The sequence below is a fragment of the Monodelphis domestica genome, chromosome 3, assembly GCF_027887165.1.
Source record: "Monodelphis domestica isolate mMonDom1 chromosome 3, mMonDom1.pri, whole genome shotgun sequence".
Lineage (NCBI taxonomy): Eukaryota > Metazoa > Chordata > Mammalia > Didelphimorphia > Didelphidae > Monodelphis > Monodelphis domestica.
The window spans coordinates 68530802-68544955 of record NC_077229.1 but is presented as its reverse complement, the minus strand read 5'-3'; the positions used below and the strand labels follow the sequence as shown (position 1 = coordinate 68544955).

General features: G+C 38.5%; 1 protein-coding gene across 1 annotated transcript in view; it reads left to right on the top strand.

The window, feature by feature from the left end:
* Window positions 1-14154, top strand: part of LOC103102022 (mucin-16-like) — a 127549-nt gene that overhangs the window by 35020 nt on the left and 78375 nt on the right. The window contains exons 2-5 of the mRNA XM_056820605.1: window positions 6396-6523; window positions 6646-6713; window positions 7802-7974; window positions 8675-8710. Coding sequence (XP_056676583.1) covers window positions 6396-6523; window positions 6646-6713; window positions 7802-7974; window positions 8675-8710 — 405 coding nt within the window. The remainder of the gene's footprint in view (window positions 1-6395; window positions 6524-6645; window positions 6714-7801; window positions 7975-8674; window positions 8711-14154) is intronic.

Genomic DNA, 14154 nt, shown 5'->3' with positions numbered 1-14154 from the left:
TTACTTTAGATTAGTCCCCCTAGTCGCTTCCCTTGATATGCTTCCCTTTCTAGCCCGTCCCTTTTTCTTCCCTTCCCCTCCCACTTCTCCTTCCCTACCTTTTTATTCTCATTCCCCCCACCCTTACTTAATTTCCCCTTCTATCTTACCTTGTTGGATAAGATAAAGTTCAAGATGCCAATGGATCTAAATATTCTAAGCTCTCAGAGATGATTTCACTGAGAGTAAGGTGTAAGTAATACCAGTTAGCACTTTCTTCCTCTCCTCCCTATAGGAAATCCCTTCCCCTCCCCTTTCCATGTGTATCTTTGTGTGAGAAAGATTATTCTATTTAGTTTTTTTCTATTTCTTGAAGTATATCTTAGTACCATCAATGATTCACACCCTCCCTTTTTATTTCTTTCACCCCCTTTTCTCCATATTGTCTTAATGCCCCAATCATTCCCTATGTGTGATTCTTCTAACTACTCTAATGATGCATACAACTTTTGAGTTACACATTACATTTTCCCCACATATTAATATATATAATTTGATATAAATGTAGTTCTTATAGAAGAGAGTTTGAATAAAAGAAAAAGATAACATTTTTCTCCTTTTCCCTTTCCTTCATATTTACCTTCTCAAGTTTTCCTTGCTCTTTGTGTTTGAATGTTGAACTTTCCACAGAGCTCTGGTCTTTTCTTTACAAAAACTTGGAAGTCTTCTATTTTGTTGAATGCCCATACTTTTCCCTGGAAGTATATAGTCAGTTTTTATGGATAGCTGATTTTTGGTTGAAGACCCAGCTTTCTTGCCTTTCTGAAATCATGTTCCATGCTTTACGGTCATTCAGAGTGGAAATTGCAAGGTCTTCTGTGTCCCTGATTGGCATTCCTTTATATCTAAGTTGTCTTTTTCTGGCTTCTTGTAAGATTTTTTCTTTTGATTGAAAGCTTTGGAAATTGGCTAACTTTCTAGGAGTTGTCTTTTGGGGATTTAGTGTAGAGGGTGTTCTATGAACTCTTTCAATGCCTGTATTGCCCCCTTATTCTAGAATCTCTGGGCAGTTTTCTTTGATGATATCTTGTATTATGATGTCAAGATTACTATTTATTTATGGCTTTTCTGGTAGGCCAATTATTCTCAGATTGTCTCTTTCCTCTATATTCCAGGTCTGTCACCTTGTCAGTGAGATATTTTATGTTCTCTTCTAATTTTTTAGTCTTTTGGTTTTGATTTATTAATTCTTGCTCTTTTGCAAGATCATTGTCTTCCAATTGCCTGATTCTGATCTTTAAAGCCTGGTTTTCCTTTTCAGTTTGTTCTATCCTGCTATTTGAGGCCTCAAGCCCAAGGACTCCCCTTTCCAGCCTTCCAGGGTTTTGGGAGTTAGTGCTCTCAGGTGAAAGGCTTTGGTGGTCTTAGCTAATTCCCAAGACCTGTAGGTGCCTCTTGCTCACCTCAGGGGATCCCTTCGTGGACTTGGTGACTACAGTACGCTAGTTCTGGGTGCCTGAGATCTGTACTCCCCTTGCCTGCCTGCCGGGGTTTCAGGTGTTAGTACTCTCAGGAGAAGGACCGTATCTTTTTCAGGTCCCCACACCTGGGACTGCCCGTTCATTCCTGGGGTACCCCTCCCTCTCTTGTTGATTCTGGACACTGCTGACTTTAACTCTGTCTCCAGATGTTTGGTGGGTGAGGGGAGAGTGTGTGAGCTTTTTGTTCCCTTATATTGTGGAGGTGACAGAATCCCTCCTACCTTCAGAGCTTTGCCTTGTTGTGGGGTCTTTCCATTCTTATGAGGATGGTTGTTTTTTATTTTGGGAGGGTTTTTTGCAGTTGTGTTTGTCATTGGGTCTGAGGAGAGGAAGCAAGCTGCATCTACTCTGCAGCCATGCTTACCTGGAAGTCCCTATTGTGATTTAAAGGTATTAATTTCTTCAATATTTTTTTGCCTCCTTTGCCAATGTGTTGACTTTTTTAAAAATAATTTTATTTGATCATTTCCAAGCATTATTCATTAGAGATAAGATCATTTTCTTTTCCTCCACAACACCCCATAGCCGAAGCGTGATTCCACTGGGTTTCACATGTGTTCTTGATTCGAACCCATTTCCATGTTGTTGGTATTTGCACTAGGGTGTTCATTTAGAGTCTCTCCTCAGTCATTTCCACTCAGCCCCTGTAGTCAAGCAGTTGCTTTTCATCGGTGTTTTTACTCCCACAATTTATTCTCTGCTTGTGGATAGTGTTTTCTAGATTCCTGCAAGTTGTTCTGGGACATTGCATTGACTCTAATGGAGAAGTCCATTACCTTCGATTGTACCACAGTGTATTAGTCTCTGTGTACAATGTTCTCCTGGTCTGCTCCTTTTGCTCTGCATCACTTCCTGGAGGTTGTTCCAGTCTCCATGGAATTCCTCCACTTTATTATTCCTTTTAGCACAATAGTATTCCATAACCAACATATACCACAATTTGTTCAGCCATTCCCCAATTGATGGGCATCCCCTCATTTTCCAATTTTTGGCCACCACAAAGAGTGCAGCTATGAATATTCTTGTACAAGTCTTTTTCCTCATTATCTCTTTGGGGTACAAACCCAGTAGTGCTATGGCTAGATCAGAGGGCAGACAGTCTTCAATCTCCCTTTGGACATAGTTCCACATTGCCCTCCAGAATGGTTGGATCAACTCACAACCCCACCAGCAATGAATTAGTGTCCCTACTTTGCCGCTTCTCCTCCAGCATTCATTACTTTCCATAGCTGTCATGTTAGCCAATCTGCTAGGTGTGAGGTGATACCTCAGAGTTGTTTTGATTTGCATCTCTCTGATTATAAGAGATGTAGAGCACTTTTTCATGTGCTTATTAATAGTTTTGATTTCTTTATCTGAGAACTGCCTATCCATGTCCCTTGCCCATTTATCAATTGGAGAATGGCTTGATTTTTTGTACAATTGATTTAGCTCTTTGTAAATTTGAGTAATTAAACCTTTGTCAGAGGTTTTTATGTAGATTGCTTCCCAATTTGTTGCTTTCCTTCTGATTTTAGTTATATTGGTTTTGTTTGTACAAAAGCTTTTTAATTTGATGTAGTCAAAATTATTTATTTTACATTTTGTGGCTCTTTCTATGTCTTGCGTGGTTTTAAAGTATTTTCCTTCCCAAAGGTCTGACATATATACTATTCTGTGTTCGCCTAATTTACTTATAGTTTCCTTTTTATGTTCAAGTCATTCACCCATTTTGCATTCATCATGGTGTAGGGTCTGAGGTGTTGATCCAAATCTAATCTTTCCCATACTGTCTTCCAATTTTCCCAGCAGTTTTTATCGAATTGTGGATTTTTGACCCCAAAGCCGGGATCTTTGGGTTTATCATATATTGTCTTGCTGAGGTCACTTGCCCCACGTCTATTCCACTGATCCTCCTTTCTGTCTCTTAGCCAGTACCAAATTGTTTTGATGACTGCTGCTTTGTAATATAGTTTGAGATCTGGGACTGCAAGGCCCCCTTCCTTTGTATTTTTTTTTCATTATTTCCCTGGATATCGTTGATCCTCTGTTATTCCAAATGAACTTTGTTATGTTTTTTTTCTAAATCAGTAAAGACATTTTTTGGAAGTTCTATGGGTATGGCACTAAATAGATAGATAAGTTTGAGTAAGATGGTCATTTTTACTATATTGGCTCGTCCTACCCATGAGCAGTTAATGCTTTTCCAATTGCTCAAGTCTAGTTTTATTTGTGTGGAGAGTGTTTTGTAGTTGTGTTCATATAGTTCCTGTATTTGTCTCGGGAGATAGATTTCTAGGTATTTTATTTTGTCTAAGGTGATTTTGAATGGGATTTCTCTTTCTAGTTTTTGCTGCTGAGCTGTGTTGAAGATGTATAGAAATGCTGATGACTTATGCGGGTTTATTTTGTATCCTGCAACTTTGCTAAAGTTGTTGATAATTTCGTTTAGCTTTTTGGTTGATTCTCTAGGATGTGTTGACTTTATTTTTCATGGTTTCCTGTATCACTCTCATTACTTCTCCCAAATTTTCTTGGAGCTTCTCTTATTTGATTTCTAAACCTCTTATTGAGCTTCCTCCATTAATTCATTTTTTGGGATTGAGAGCAATCCCTGTTTTTATTGCGAATTTTGGGTTCACCAGCATTGGTTTTGTTTTTTCTGTTACCAAAGTAGCTTTCTCTATTGTGTTTCTTTTTTTTCTGTTATTTGCTCATTTCCACCCCTTTCCTTTTCATTTCAAAAGAGGTAGTTAGCCCTTTGATCCAGCTATAGCACTGCTGGGATTATACCCCAAAGAGATAAGGAAAAAGACTTGAACAAGAATATTCATAGCTGAGCTCTTTGTGGTGGCAAAAAAAATTGGAAAATGAAGGGATGCCCTCCATTTGGGAATAGTTGAACAAATTGTGGTATATGTTGGAGATGGAATGCTATTGTGCTCAAAGGAATAGTGAACTGGAGGAATTCCATGTGAACTGGTATGACCTCCAGGATTGATGTAAGAGTGAGGAGAACAGAACCAGGAGAACATTGTACACAGAGACTGATACACTGTGGTACGATCAAATATTATGGACTTCTCTATTACCAGCAATGCAATGATTGAAAACAATTCGGTAGGATTTATGAAAAAAAAAAAACCATTATCTACATTCAGAGGAAAAACTGTGGGAGCAGAAGCACAGAAGAAAAACAATTGCTTGACCATATGGGTCAATGGGGATATGATTGGTGATGTAGACTCTAAATTATCACCCTAGTGTAAACATCAATAATATGGAAATAGGTTTTGATCAAGGACACCTGTAAAACCCAGTGGAATTTCACGCTGACTACAGGAGGGAGGGTGTGAGGGATGTGAGGGAAAGAACATGATTCATGTAACCAGGGAAAAATATTCTAAATTAACTAATTAAATAAAATTTAAAAAAATAAAAAGAGACTGTTAAACTTGGAATCTGTACCTGTGGTGAATGGAGCACTGTTCTCAGTTTCAGGTTCTTTGTACAGCTGCCTTCAGAGTATACTCTCTGGGGATCTATCTTCTTTCAGTTCTTCAGATGTGGTATCTTGCAAACAAAGGTGTTTTTAATAGCCTTCTGATCTAAATTCTGGCTTCTGAGTAACCCCAGTCATTTTCCTCCACTTTGAAATGTGACCAGGGAGAGTCTGCTGCTCCCCTGTGGCTACAAGCACTCCTGTCTGCTAGCACTCCTCCACCTTGAGATCTCCCCCACAGACTGGGATCTGTTTCTGAATATGAGCAATGCAACAAGAAAATCACCTGCATTGTAACAAAGGGATTCCTGTAATCTCCTTCTGAGCAACTGTCTGATCTCTCACCCCCTTATTGACTGGGGATGAATGCTCCAGAAGCCTTTCCTGTTGCTTCAGTTGTGGGTAAATCCTTTTGGCTTGATGGGGTCTGCCCTGGTGCACTGTGCTCTACTTCCACCTCCACCTCTGTACACATCATCTGTCCTGCCGGTCTTTAAAGTCGTTTTGTGCTGGAAAATCATTTGTTTGTCTTTTTTTGTGTGACATACTCTTCCAGAATTCATTTTAGGACATTGTATCAGGTTTTTGGGTGCAATTTGATAGAGATCAGATGAGGGATGTGTATCTTCTCCACCATCTTGGCTCTGCCCTTGGCTTCTATTCTTATAAATTTCAATTATTGGAAATAGGAAATGAGACCCTTATCAGAAGAATATGAAGCAAAGATTTTTTCTCTCCAGTTACTCATTTCCCTTCTCATTTTACCTACATTGGTTTTGTTTTGGAGGAAAAACTAAATTTAAGTTGGCAACACGTGGTCCATTTAAACTTGCTGTCCTATCTATCCCTCATGTGAACATGAACTGTCCCTCTGTCCATTAAAATGAACGAATCAATTTTCCTGATAACTCTCATTTCTTTATATCACCTTTTAGGTAGCTAACTCATATACCCAATTTGGAGTTTACTTTGTTATGTCAAGCAAGATATCAGTCTATCCCTAGTTTCTCCCGGACTAATTTTCAGTATTACAAGCAATTTTTGTCAAGTAATGAGTTCTTACTCTTGAAACTGGATTTAACCTCCTCATTTTACATGTGAAGAAACTAAGGCAAAAACATAGGATATGGCAGGGCCATGATTTGAATACAAGTCTTCTGACTCCCAAGTCCACAATTTTTAATACTGCCAGAAAAAAGGACAGTAGAGGTATCCTCAGTTTTCCTCTGAGGAAGGACTAGAACAGTGACACCTGGAATAATGGTCATGATCATGATAATTTTCACCACAATAACTAGCATTTAGATAGATCTTTAAGGTTTACAAAACATTTTTTCTCATTTGAATAACATTTGTAAGGCTCAGACAATTGGGTATCTTTCCCTTCTGTACAGCAGCAGGGAGCTTCAACTCGAAGACCTTCACCATCAACTTCACCATCACCAACATGTTTTACAAAACCAAGATGGGTCAAAGGGGTTCCAGCACATTCCGTGTTGCTGAATTTGTCCTGCAGCACCTGGTGAGACCCACCCTCCCCTCCCCCTCTTCCTCCTTGCTTCCATGCTGCCTTCCTCATCCCTGGGTATACAGACTTCCTCTAGACAAGTACTCAGAAGTTCCCTTCTCTCTTTTTGTTTCCAGTTCAAGGTATTGTTTGAAAGAAGCAGCCTTGGCTCTCAGTATTCTGGATGCAGTGTGACCTTGCTGAGGTGAGAATCTTGAAAGCTCAAATAGCAGGGACCATAACATTCCCATTTGACAAAGATCACACACAGGCTGCTTCTTCTTCCCAATAACAATTCCTTCTTTTCCAAGCTGTAAAGGATTAACCCCTCCCCCAACCAACAAGCCATTAGAAATATTGTGGGCACCTTCTACCCTTTCCCTGGTGGAGAAAAACTTCTTTTCCCATAAGTCTTCCAAAGACAAGGTTGTAAATTTAATCGCTTTAACTTTATAACTCCACGTGAAAGAAATAACAAAGGAGGCACAAACAGAGTGCTTAGAAAATAATTGATTAGATCATATCAACATTCACTGTCTCTATAATCATAGGATTATAGAATGGAAGCTTAAAGAGATAGTAAGGCCATAAGGACCACTCTCTTCATTTATAGATGAAATAACGAAGACCCAAGGAGATTCCAGTGACTTTTCCAAGATCATAGATACTGTCAGATCCAGAATTTGAACACACAGTCCCTTTGATTTTAAATCCAGTGGTCTTTCTACTACTCTAAAGAAATTACTGAAAGTAATATGATCCCATACACACTTGTAAACATAGATGTGAGTGAATTTACACAGCACTGCCAATTTCATTGCAGCAGATCAGAGTGCTGAGCTTTCGATCAGGAAGACCTTAGTTCAAATTCTCTCTGAGACTCAGCAGCTGTGTGACCTTCAGCAAGTCACATAACTTGTCTTAGTCTCAATTTCTTCATCTTTAAAATGAGAAGGTTGGTTTTGATGTCTTCCAATGCCCTTTTCAACTCTCAAACTACAATTCTCTCCAAACCATTGTTCAAAGTGGGTCACTTCTTTCAAGTGTGTTTTCTGAATAACTAAATTTCATTAATTAAACCACTGGTGTCAAACTCAAAAGGAAACAGAGGCCACTAAATTGTACATCAACATCCCTGGCTCCTGCATATTGACTCATAAAACTATCCATATTTATATATTTCATCATCAACACTTTAAAATTAGAGAGGAACTACTACACTTTAGTCTTGTTCAGGTGATTTTTCAGGAAGGGCCATGTTTGATATCTCTTGTCTAAATCATCAATTTCTAGGTCTATGAATAATGGGAAAGCAACAGGAGTGGAGGTTATATGTTCTTATCAGGAATTTTTCTCCATCTCTGTCTTGGACAAGAAGAAGATTTACCAAGAGCTGAGTCAACAGACTAATGGAATAACAAGGCTCGGAGGTTATATTCTAGATGAGGAAAGCCTCTATGTGGATGGTGAGTAGCCTAAATTGGGACATATATCTTTATTTCTCTAGGTGGTTCCATTTCCAGAAAACAACCCACCTGCCCCAAAATATTCTTACCTTTTAGACCACCTTCATCTTCATGATTTTTTTCTATCCCTCCTGGTAGGCTGGCCTTCAAAGTGGCGACAAAATATAGAGATATGGGGGTTTACTTCTAAAGATCATAAGTGGCTGGATTTTTCTTAGGCTCCTTAAACAAAGATGTATGCCATCAATCTCCCTCTTGATTGAGGAAGTTCCTTGAATGATAAAGTGCCATTTTACCAACCCTGTGGGCCCCAGAACATCTCTCCAATGCTTCCTTCAATGTTTGCCCAGATACCCTACTGAAAGATTTATGTGTATTCTCTCTCTCTTCCTCCCTCCCTGCTCATCTCTCTCCTCTTCCCTCAACCATTACTTTTCCTTCTCATTTCATTTCTCCTTCATATTTTCTCTCTTTTTTATTCTTCTCTTTTCTCTATTTCCCCTCTCCCCTTGTCTTCACTTCTCTTCTGTCCAATTCTCTTCCATTCTGTTCTCTTCTCCTCTCCTCTCCCCTCCTTTCATATCTGTTTCACTGACTTCTTCCTTCCCTTCTTTTTCTCTTCCCTCCCCTTAATCTCTCCTCTCCTTCCCTCTGAATTTCTTTCTTCCTTCTCTTTTTCTTCTCTCCTCCCCAACTATAGGGTATAACCCCCAGATGCCAACTCCCTCCACAAACAGTGAGTTTTCCATTTCTTAATTTCTCTATTTTCTGGGAGATTACAATGAAAAGTATATTTTGAACTTTTTTTGGAAGGAGGGGAATAGGACAGAGGGGAAAAATGGGTTTGGGAGTTCAGAATAAGGTATACTTTTAGAAATGGCCAACATAAAGAGACCTTCTTTACTCATCTAGGCATGTGGGTTATTTTGCTACTCTAAACATATCTAAATTGTTCAAAAAATTAAAAAATTAACCCAACAGGACTTGGAAAGCAGGTTACCTCTATCCCCTTCTTATTCAATATTTAGAGTCAAACCTTGTGGTCTTTATAACCTTGGTACACAGAAGGCATCTCCAAGCATTTCAGGGATACTTGTGCCCATCCTCCATGATCTTCATTCAGTAATGTTGGCCAATGTTTTTCTTTTTTTTTAAATTCAATTAAAAAAATTTTTTTTGTTACAATACTCACTTTATTTCCCTTCCTCCCCTCCACTCACCCTTTTCCTGCAGGCAACTTGCAATTTCATTCAGTATTACTTGTGTCCTTGATCAGAACCTATTTCCATGTTGTTGTTTGCACTAGGATTTGCAGGTGTTTGCAGAACCTATTTCCATGTTTTTGTTTGCACTAGGATGTTCATTTAGATTCTATATCCCCAACCATATCCCTTTGACCCATGTATTCAAGCAATTGTTTTTCTTTGGTGTTTTTACACCCACAGTGTTTCCTCTGAATGTGGATACTGGTTTTCCTCAAAGGTTCCTCTGAGTTGTTCAGGGTCATTGCATTGCCACTAATGGAGAAGTCCATTACATTTGATTGTACCACAGTGTACATTGTACACGGTGTCTCTATGTATAATGTTTTCCTGGTTCTACTCCTCTCACTTTGCATCAATTCCTGGAGGTTTATCCAGTCCCCATGGACATGCTATTCCTTTCAGCATTTTATGGGTGAGTTCATTCCATTCTCATTCAGAGTTATGAGTACCAGCTGTGTATTTCGCAGCATTTTGATTTCTACTCCTAGTCCTGCCTTTTCTTCTTTCACTATTTCCTTCTACACCAATGATTTTTTTAATCAGTCCCATTAGTTCCCACCCTCATTTTAGTTCCCTTTCTACCCTCTCCCTCTTTATTCCCCCCTTATTTTTTACTGTCTTTTTAAAAATACCCCTCAACATCTCTCTCCCTTATACTGCTTCCCTCACCACCAGTCTGTTTGTTGCCCTTCTACTCCCCCATAGGGCACGAATCTATTCTCTGGCCCAATGCATTGGATAACAATCCCTCTTTAGGTCAATTTCAATGCACGTAAGATTAGAGTATTTCCTATCTCCAACCTTTTTACCCTTCCAGTGTATTGATGTTTTCCCTCCTCCCACCATGAGCTTCTTTGTGACATGTAAGTTTATTATTCCCTTTTGTTTCTTTTCCCATTTTTTTAATATTAACCTCTTTTTAGCTGTATTTGTATATATATACACACATGTGTATGTATTTATGCATACATGTATCTATATACCTATTTATGTCTTGCTGTTTCATCCTATACAGTTTGTCACTGTTCCCTCTAAGTGTCGTTCTTCTAGCTTCCAGGGAGATAACAATAGTTTTTAAGATTTACCAATGACCTCTTTTCTTATAGGGATATATCATTTTAACTTATTGAGTCTCTTAAAAAAAGGTTTGTTGTTCTTTTTCTCTCTTTTTTAATTACATTTTGATGATTCTCTTGAGTTCTGTGCTTGGACACCAAATTTTCTGATGAGGTCTGATCTTTTCTTTACAAATTCTTGGAATTCTTCTACTTTGTTGTATAACCATACTTTCCCCTGTAAGAATATAGTCAATTTTGCTGGGTAGTTGATTCTTGGTTGTAGACCTAGTTCTCTTGCTGTCCAGAATATCATATTCCATGCCTTTCAGTCCTTCAGTGTAGATGCAGCCATATCCTGTGTTATCCTCACTGTGGTTCCATGGTATCTGAATGACTTCTTCTTGGCAACTTGTAATATCTTTTCTTTGGTCTGATAGTTCTTGAATTTGGCTATAACATTCTTGGGTGTTGTCAGTTGGGGATTAAGTAGAGGAGGTGATCTGTGTATTCTTTCAATCTCTACTTTTCCCTCTTGTTCTTCAATAATTTCCTGTAGTATTACGTTCAGTCTTTTTCTTTTGTCATGGTCTTCTGGTAGACCAATGATTCATAAATTTTCTCTCCCTGAAGGATAATGATTCATAAATTTTCTCTCCCTGAAGGATTTTCTCAATCTTCTGTTTTGTGAATGAGATGCTTCACATTTTCCTCAATTTTTTCATACTTTTGGTTTGGTTTTATAGTGTCCTGCTGCCTTGTGAGGTCACTTAATTCTAGTTGTTGTATTTGTTCTTAAAGACTGAAATTCATCCCTGGCTTTTTAATCATCCTTCTCCTTCTGGTCTGATTTTCTTTGGAGGTCATCTTCCATCCTCTGTGCCTCATCTCTCATCTTCTTTGCCTCATCTCTCATCTTCTTTGCCTCATATTTCATCTCTTTTGCCTCATTTTCAAGCTGGTTGATTTTGGCTTTCAGGACACTATTTTCTGTTTCCAGATGACTTATCTTAGTTTTTAAGTTCTTTTCCTAATTGTCTTCAGCCTCTCTTAATTGTGTTTTGAATTTCATTTTGAGTTTTTCCAAAGCCTATATCTAATTCACTTGGATTTCTGATTTATCATTTTCTGATCGCTCCTCCTCTGTTCCCATTTGCTCTTTGTTTGTTGCCTATATAGAAGCTGTCTATTGTAATTTATTTCTTCCTTTTCTGTTTGCTCATATTTACCCCTTCTTTACTCCCAGTATTTGTCTGTGCTCTTGATCCTCTGATTTTTTGGTTTTGGGGTTTTCTGTCAGTCTCCCCTCTTGGAACTTTGATAGATGATCTCTCCATGCAGTCTGTGGGGGAAGGGTGTTGGAGCTTGGGCTTCTCTGACGACTGAAGAATTTTGATGGGATTAAGTTTAGCTGGGTTGGCCTGGATGTGCTCTGAGGCCAAAACTTCCTGGAAGTTTGGAGCAATATGGAGGGTCTCCACCTCTGTGACCAGGCTGCCAGCTCTGAAATCCCTCTCCAGCTCCTTCTCCACTGCCTGTGTTCCATGCTCTGAACCTGGCATAGCCCTGCCCGCAAAGTCCACTCTCCAGACAAGTGCCTTTGCCCGCCCAGAGGTTCCTGCTGCTGCTGGAGGCTTAGTGCTCTAGGTTGTGGGGAGGTGTCCTGGGACCTTCCTTCTGCCTTCCCCTTAAACCCAAGTGTTCTTGAATTCTGGCTTTTGGGGGGCATACTTTTTGTATTGAATCCAGCTTGAGGATTTCTTGGCTCTGTCTTGTTTTTAGGTTTGATTTTCGGTCCCTTAGGAGCAATCAATTTGTGATCTGTAAAGGAAGGGTTTTCAGAGGTCTGACCTTTTGCTGCTTCTAAGCCACCATCTTGACTCTGCCCCCAGAAATGGCCAATGTTTTCAATAAAAATGTTTTCATTCTTCCCTACTTCAATAATTACACTCTTGAACCCTGTCTCTTGTTCAATCATTATTATCCTCTGGGGCTGAAGATAGGACATAAGTATAAATATAAATGTAAATATAAAAAAATATAAAGCAGAAAATGGGAGAGGATGGGAGAAATGCACATGTAGGTGTCTGGTATGACAAAGAATGTAATAATCCTTTCTCACAGGGACCCTGTATTCTAACAAGGGTGACAACAACTCCAGAGAGAAATCTAGGTAGAATAAAAACAAAGAATGTCTGACCCCTTTAGCAATAGCTGACACTGTCTTTGTGTTACAGACAGATCTGTCCCACTCCCACTGAGTCACATTTTTCTTCTGCTAAATTCTTAAATTTTCTAAGGAAAGAAAGATGCTTCACTTTGACCTTTTGCTGGCTCTGCCACTGCCAAATTTGATCTGAGGTGTTATTTTATATTGTTAGGATGGAAACATTAGGAGGCTTCAGCTGGGTAGCTGTTGCTAATCTACCATCTTGCCTCCAGCTTATTCACATAATTCTACTTTGTAATGTATGGATTCACACTATTTTATAATTCTATAGTTATTTTGAATGGGTTTTGTTTTTCTATATCTTCCTGCTTGATATTTGTTGGTAAAACACAAACAATTGTGGATTATTCTGTTTTTTAAAATATCTCAAGACTTAGTTGAATATTTTAATTGTTTAAATTAATTTTAGTTGATTCTGTAGGGTTCTTTAAGCAGGCCATCATATCATCTGCAAATACTGATCACCCCCCCCCAAATACATATTTCTTCAAAGTATTACTGTAGCTTCCATTTCTAGAATTATTTCTAACATTAATGGTGTTAATAGATTTCCTAATTTTACTCCTCAGAATTTCATTGGACAGACCCTTAAAATTTCTCTGCTATATATATTGCTGACTCTTCATCTTAGCTAAATGCTATTTACCTCCCATCTTTATGCTTGACCTTCAGTTCACTGAGCTACCCAGCTGCCCCTGAGTGGAACATCTTTTAAACATGTGACTGTAATTATTTTGCTAATTCTTTATTTAGCATTTTTTTGTATCAGAAGGGATAGTATGCATAGGCTTGAATTTTCTTTCCTTTCCTTTGTCTTTCCCTTTTGTAGGTATCAAGACTTTGTAATAATAATAGTTTCAATAGAATTGCATATTTCTGATAATAGTTTATGTAATATTGGGATTTATTTTTTCTTTGAAGGTTTGATAGAATTTACTTGCAATTTTATCACTAGAAATTAAAGAAAATTATTGAGAGAATAGCAGGAATGGCTTCACAGAAAGATGACATTAAAACTCCAATTTTAACAAAATTGGATAAATTTAATCATTTCATAGTGGAGTACATGAATGGCTCATTCCACTTGTAGAAAAAAAGTGTGAGGATTCTTTTTGGCACCATAAGAATTTAACAACTTTATAACCATTTAACCCCTTTCAATTTCCTGTTGGGTGAGAAAAGGGAAGGAAAAATATTGGTTATTAAATAAGTAATAAGTAGGTAGAACCCATTTCTCATCATTGGAGTATTCTAGAAGAAGAATATACAAATATGGAAGGAGTTGGGGGAGCAGGCATCACTTGAACTTCACTCTCCTCTGAATAGACAAAGGAGGGTTGAATACTTATTCCCATCTCCTGAAACCCCAACACAGAATTGTGCCTTTGCATTCAACTCAGCAGGGAAAGAGGGAGAGACAGAAAAAAGAGATAGAGTTCTCCTGGTTCTGCTCCCTTCGCTCTGCATCAATTCCTGGAGGTTGTTCCAGTTCCCATGGAATTCTTCCACGTTATTATTATTCCTTTGAGCACAATAGTATTCCATCACCAACATATACCACAATTTGTTCAGCCGTTCCCCAATTGAAGGGCTTCCCCTCATTTTCTAATTGTTGGCTACCACATAAAGC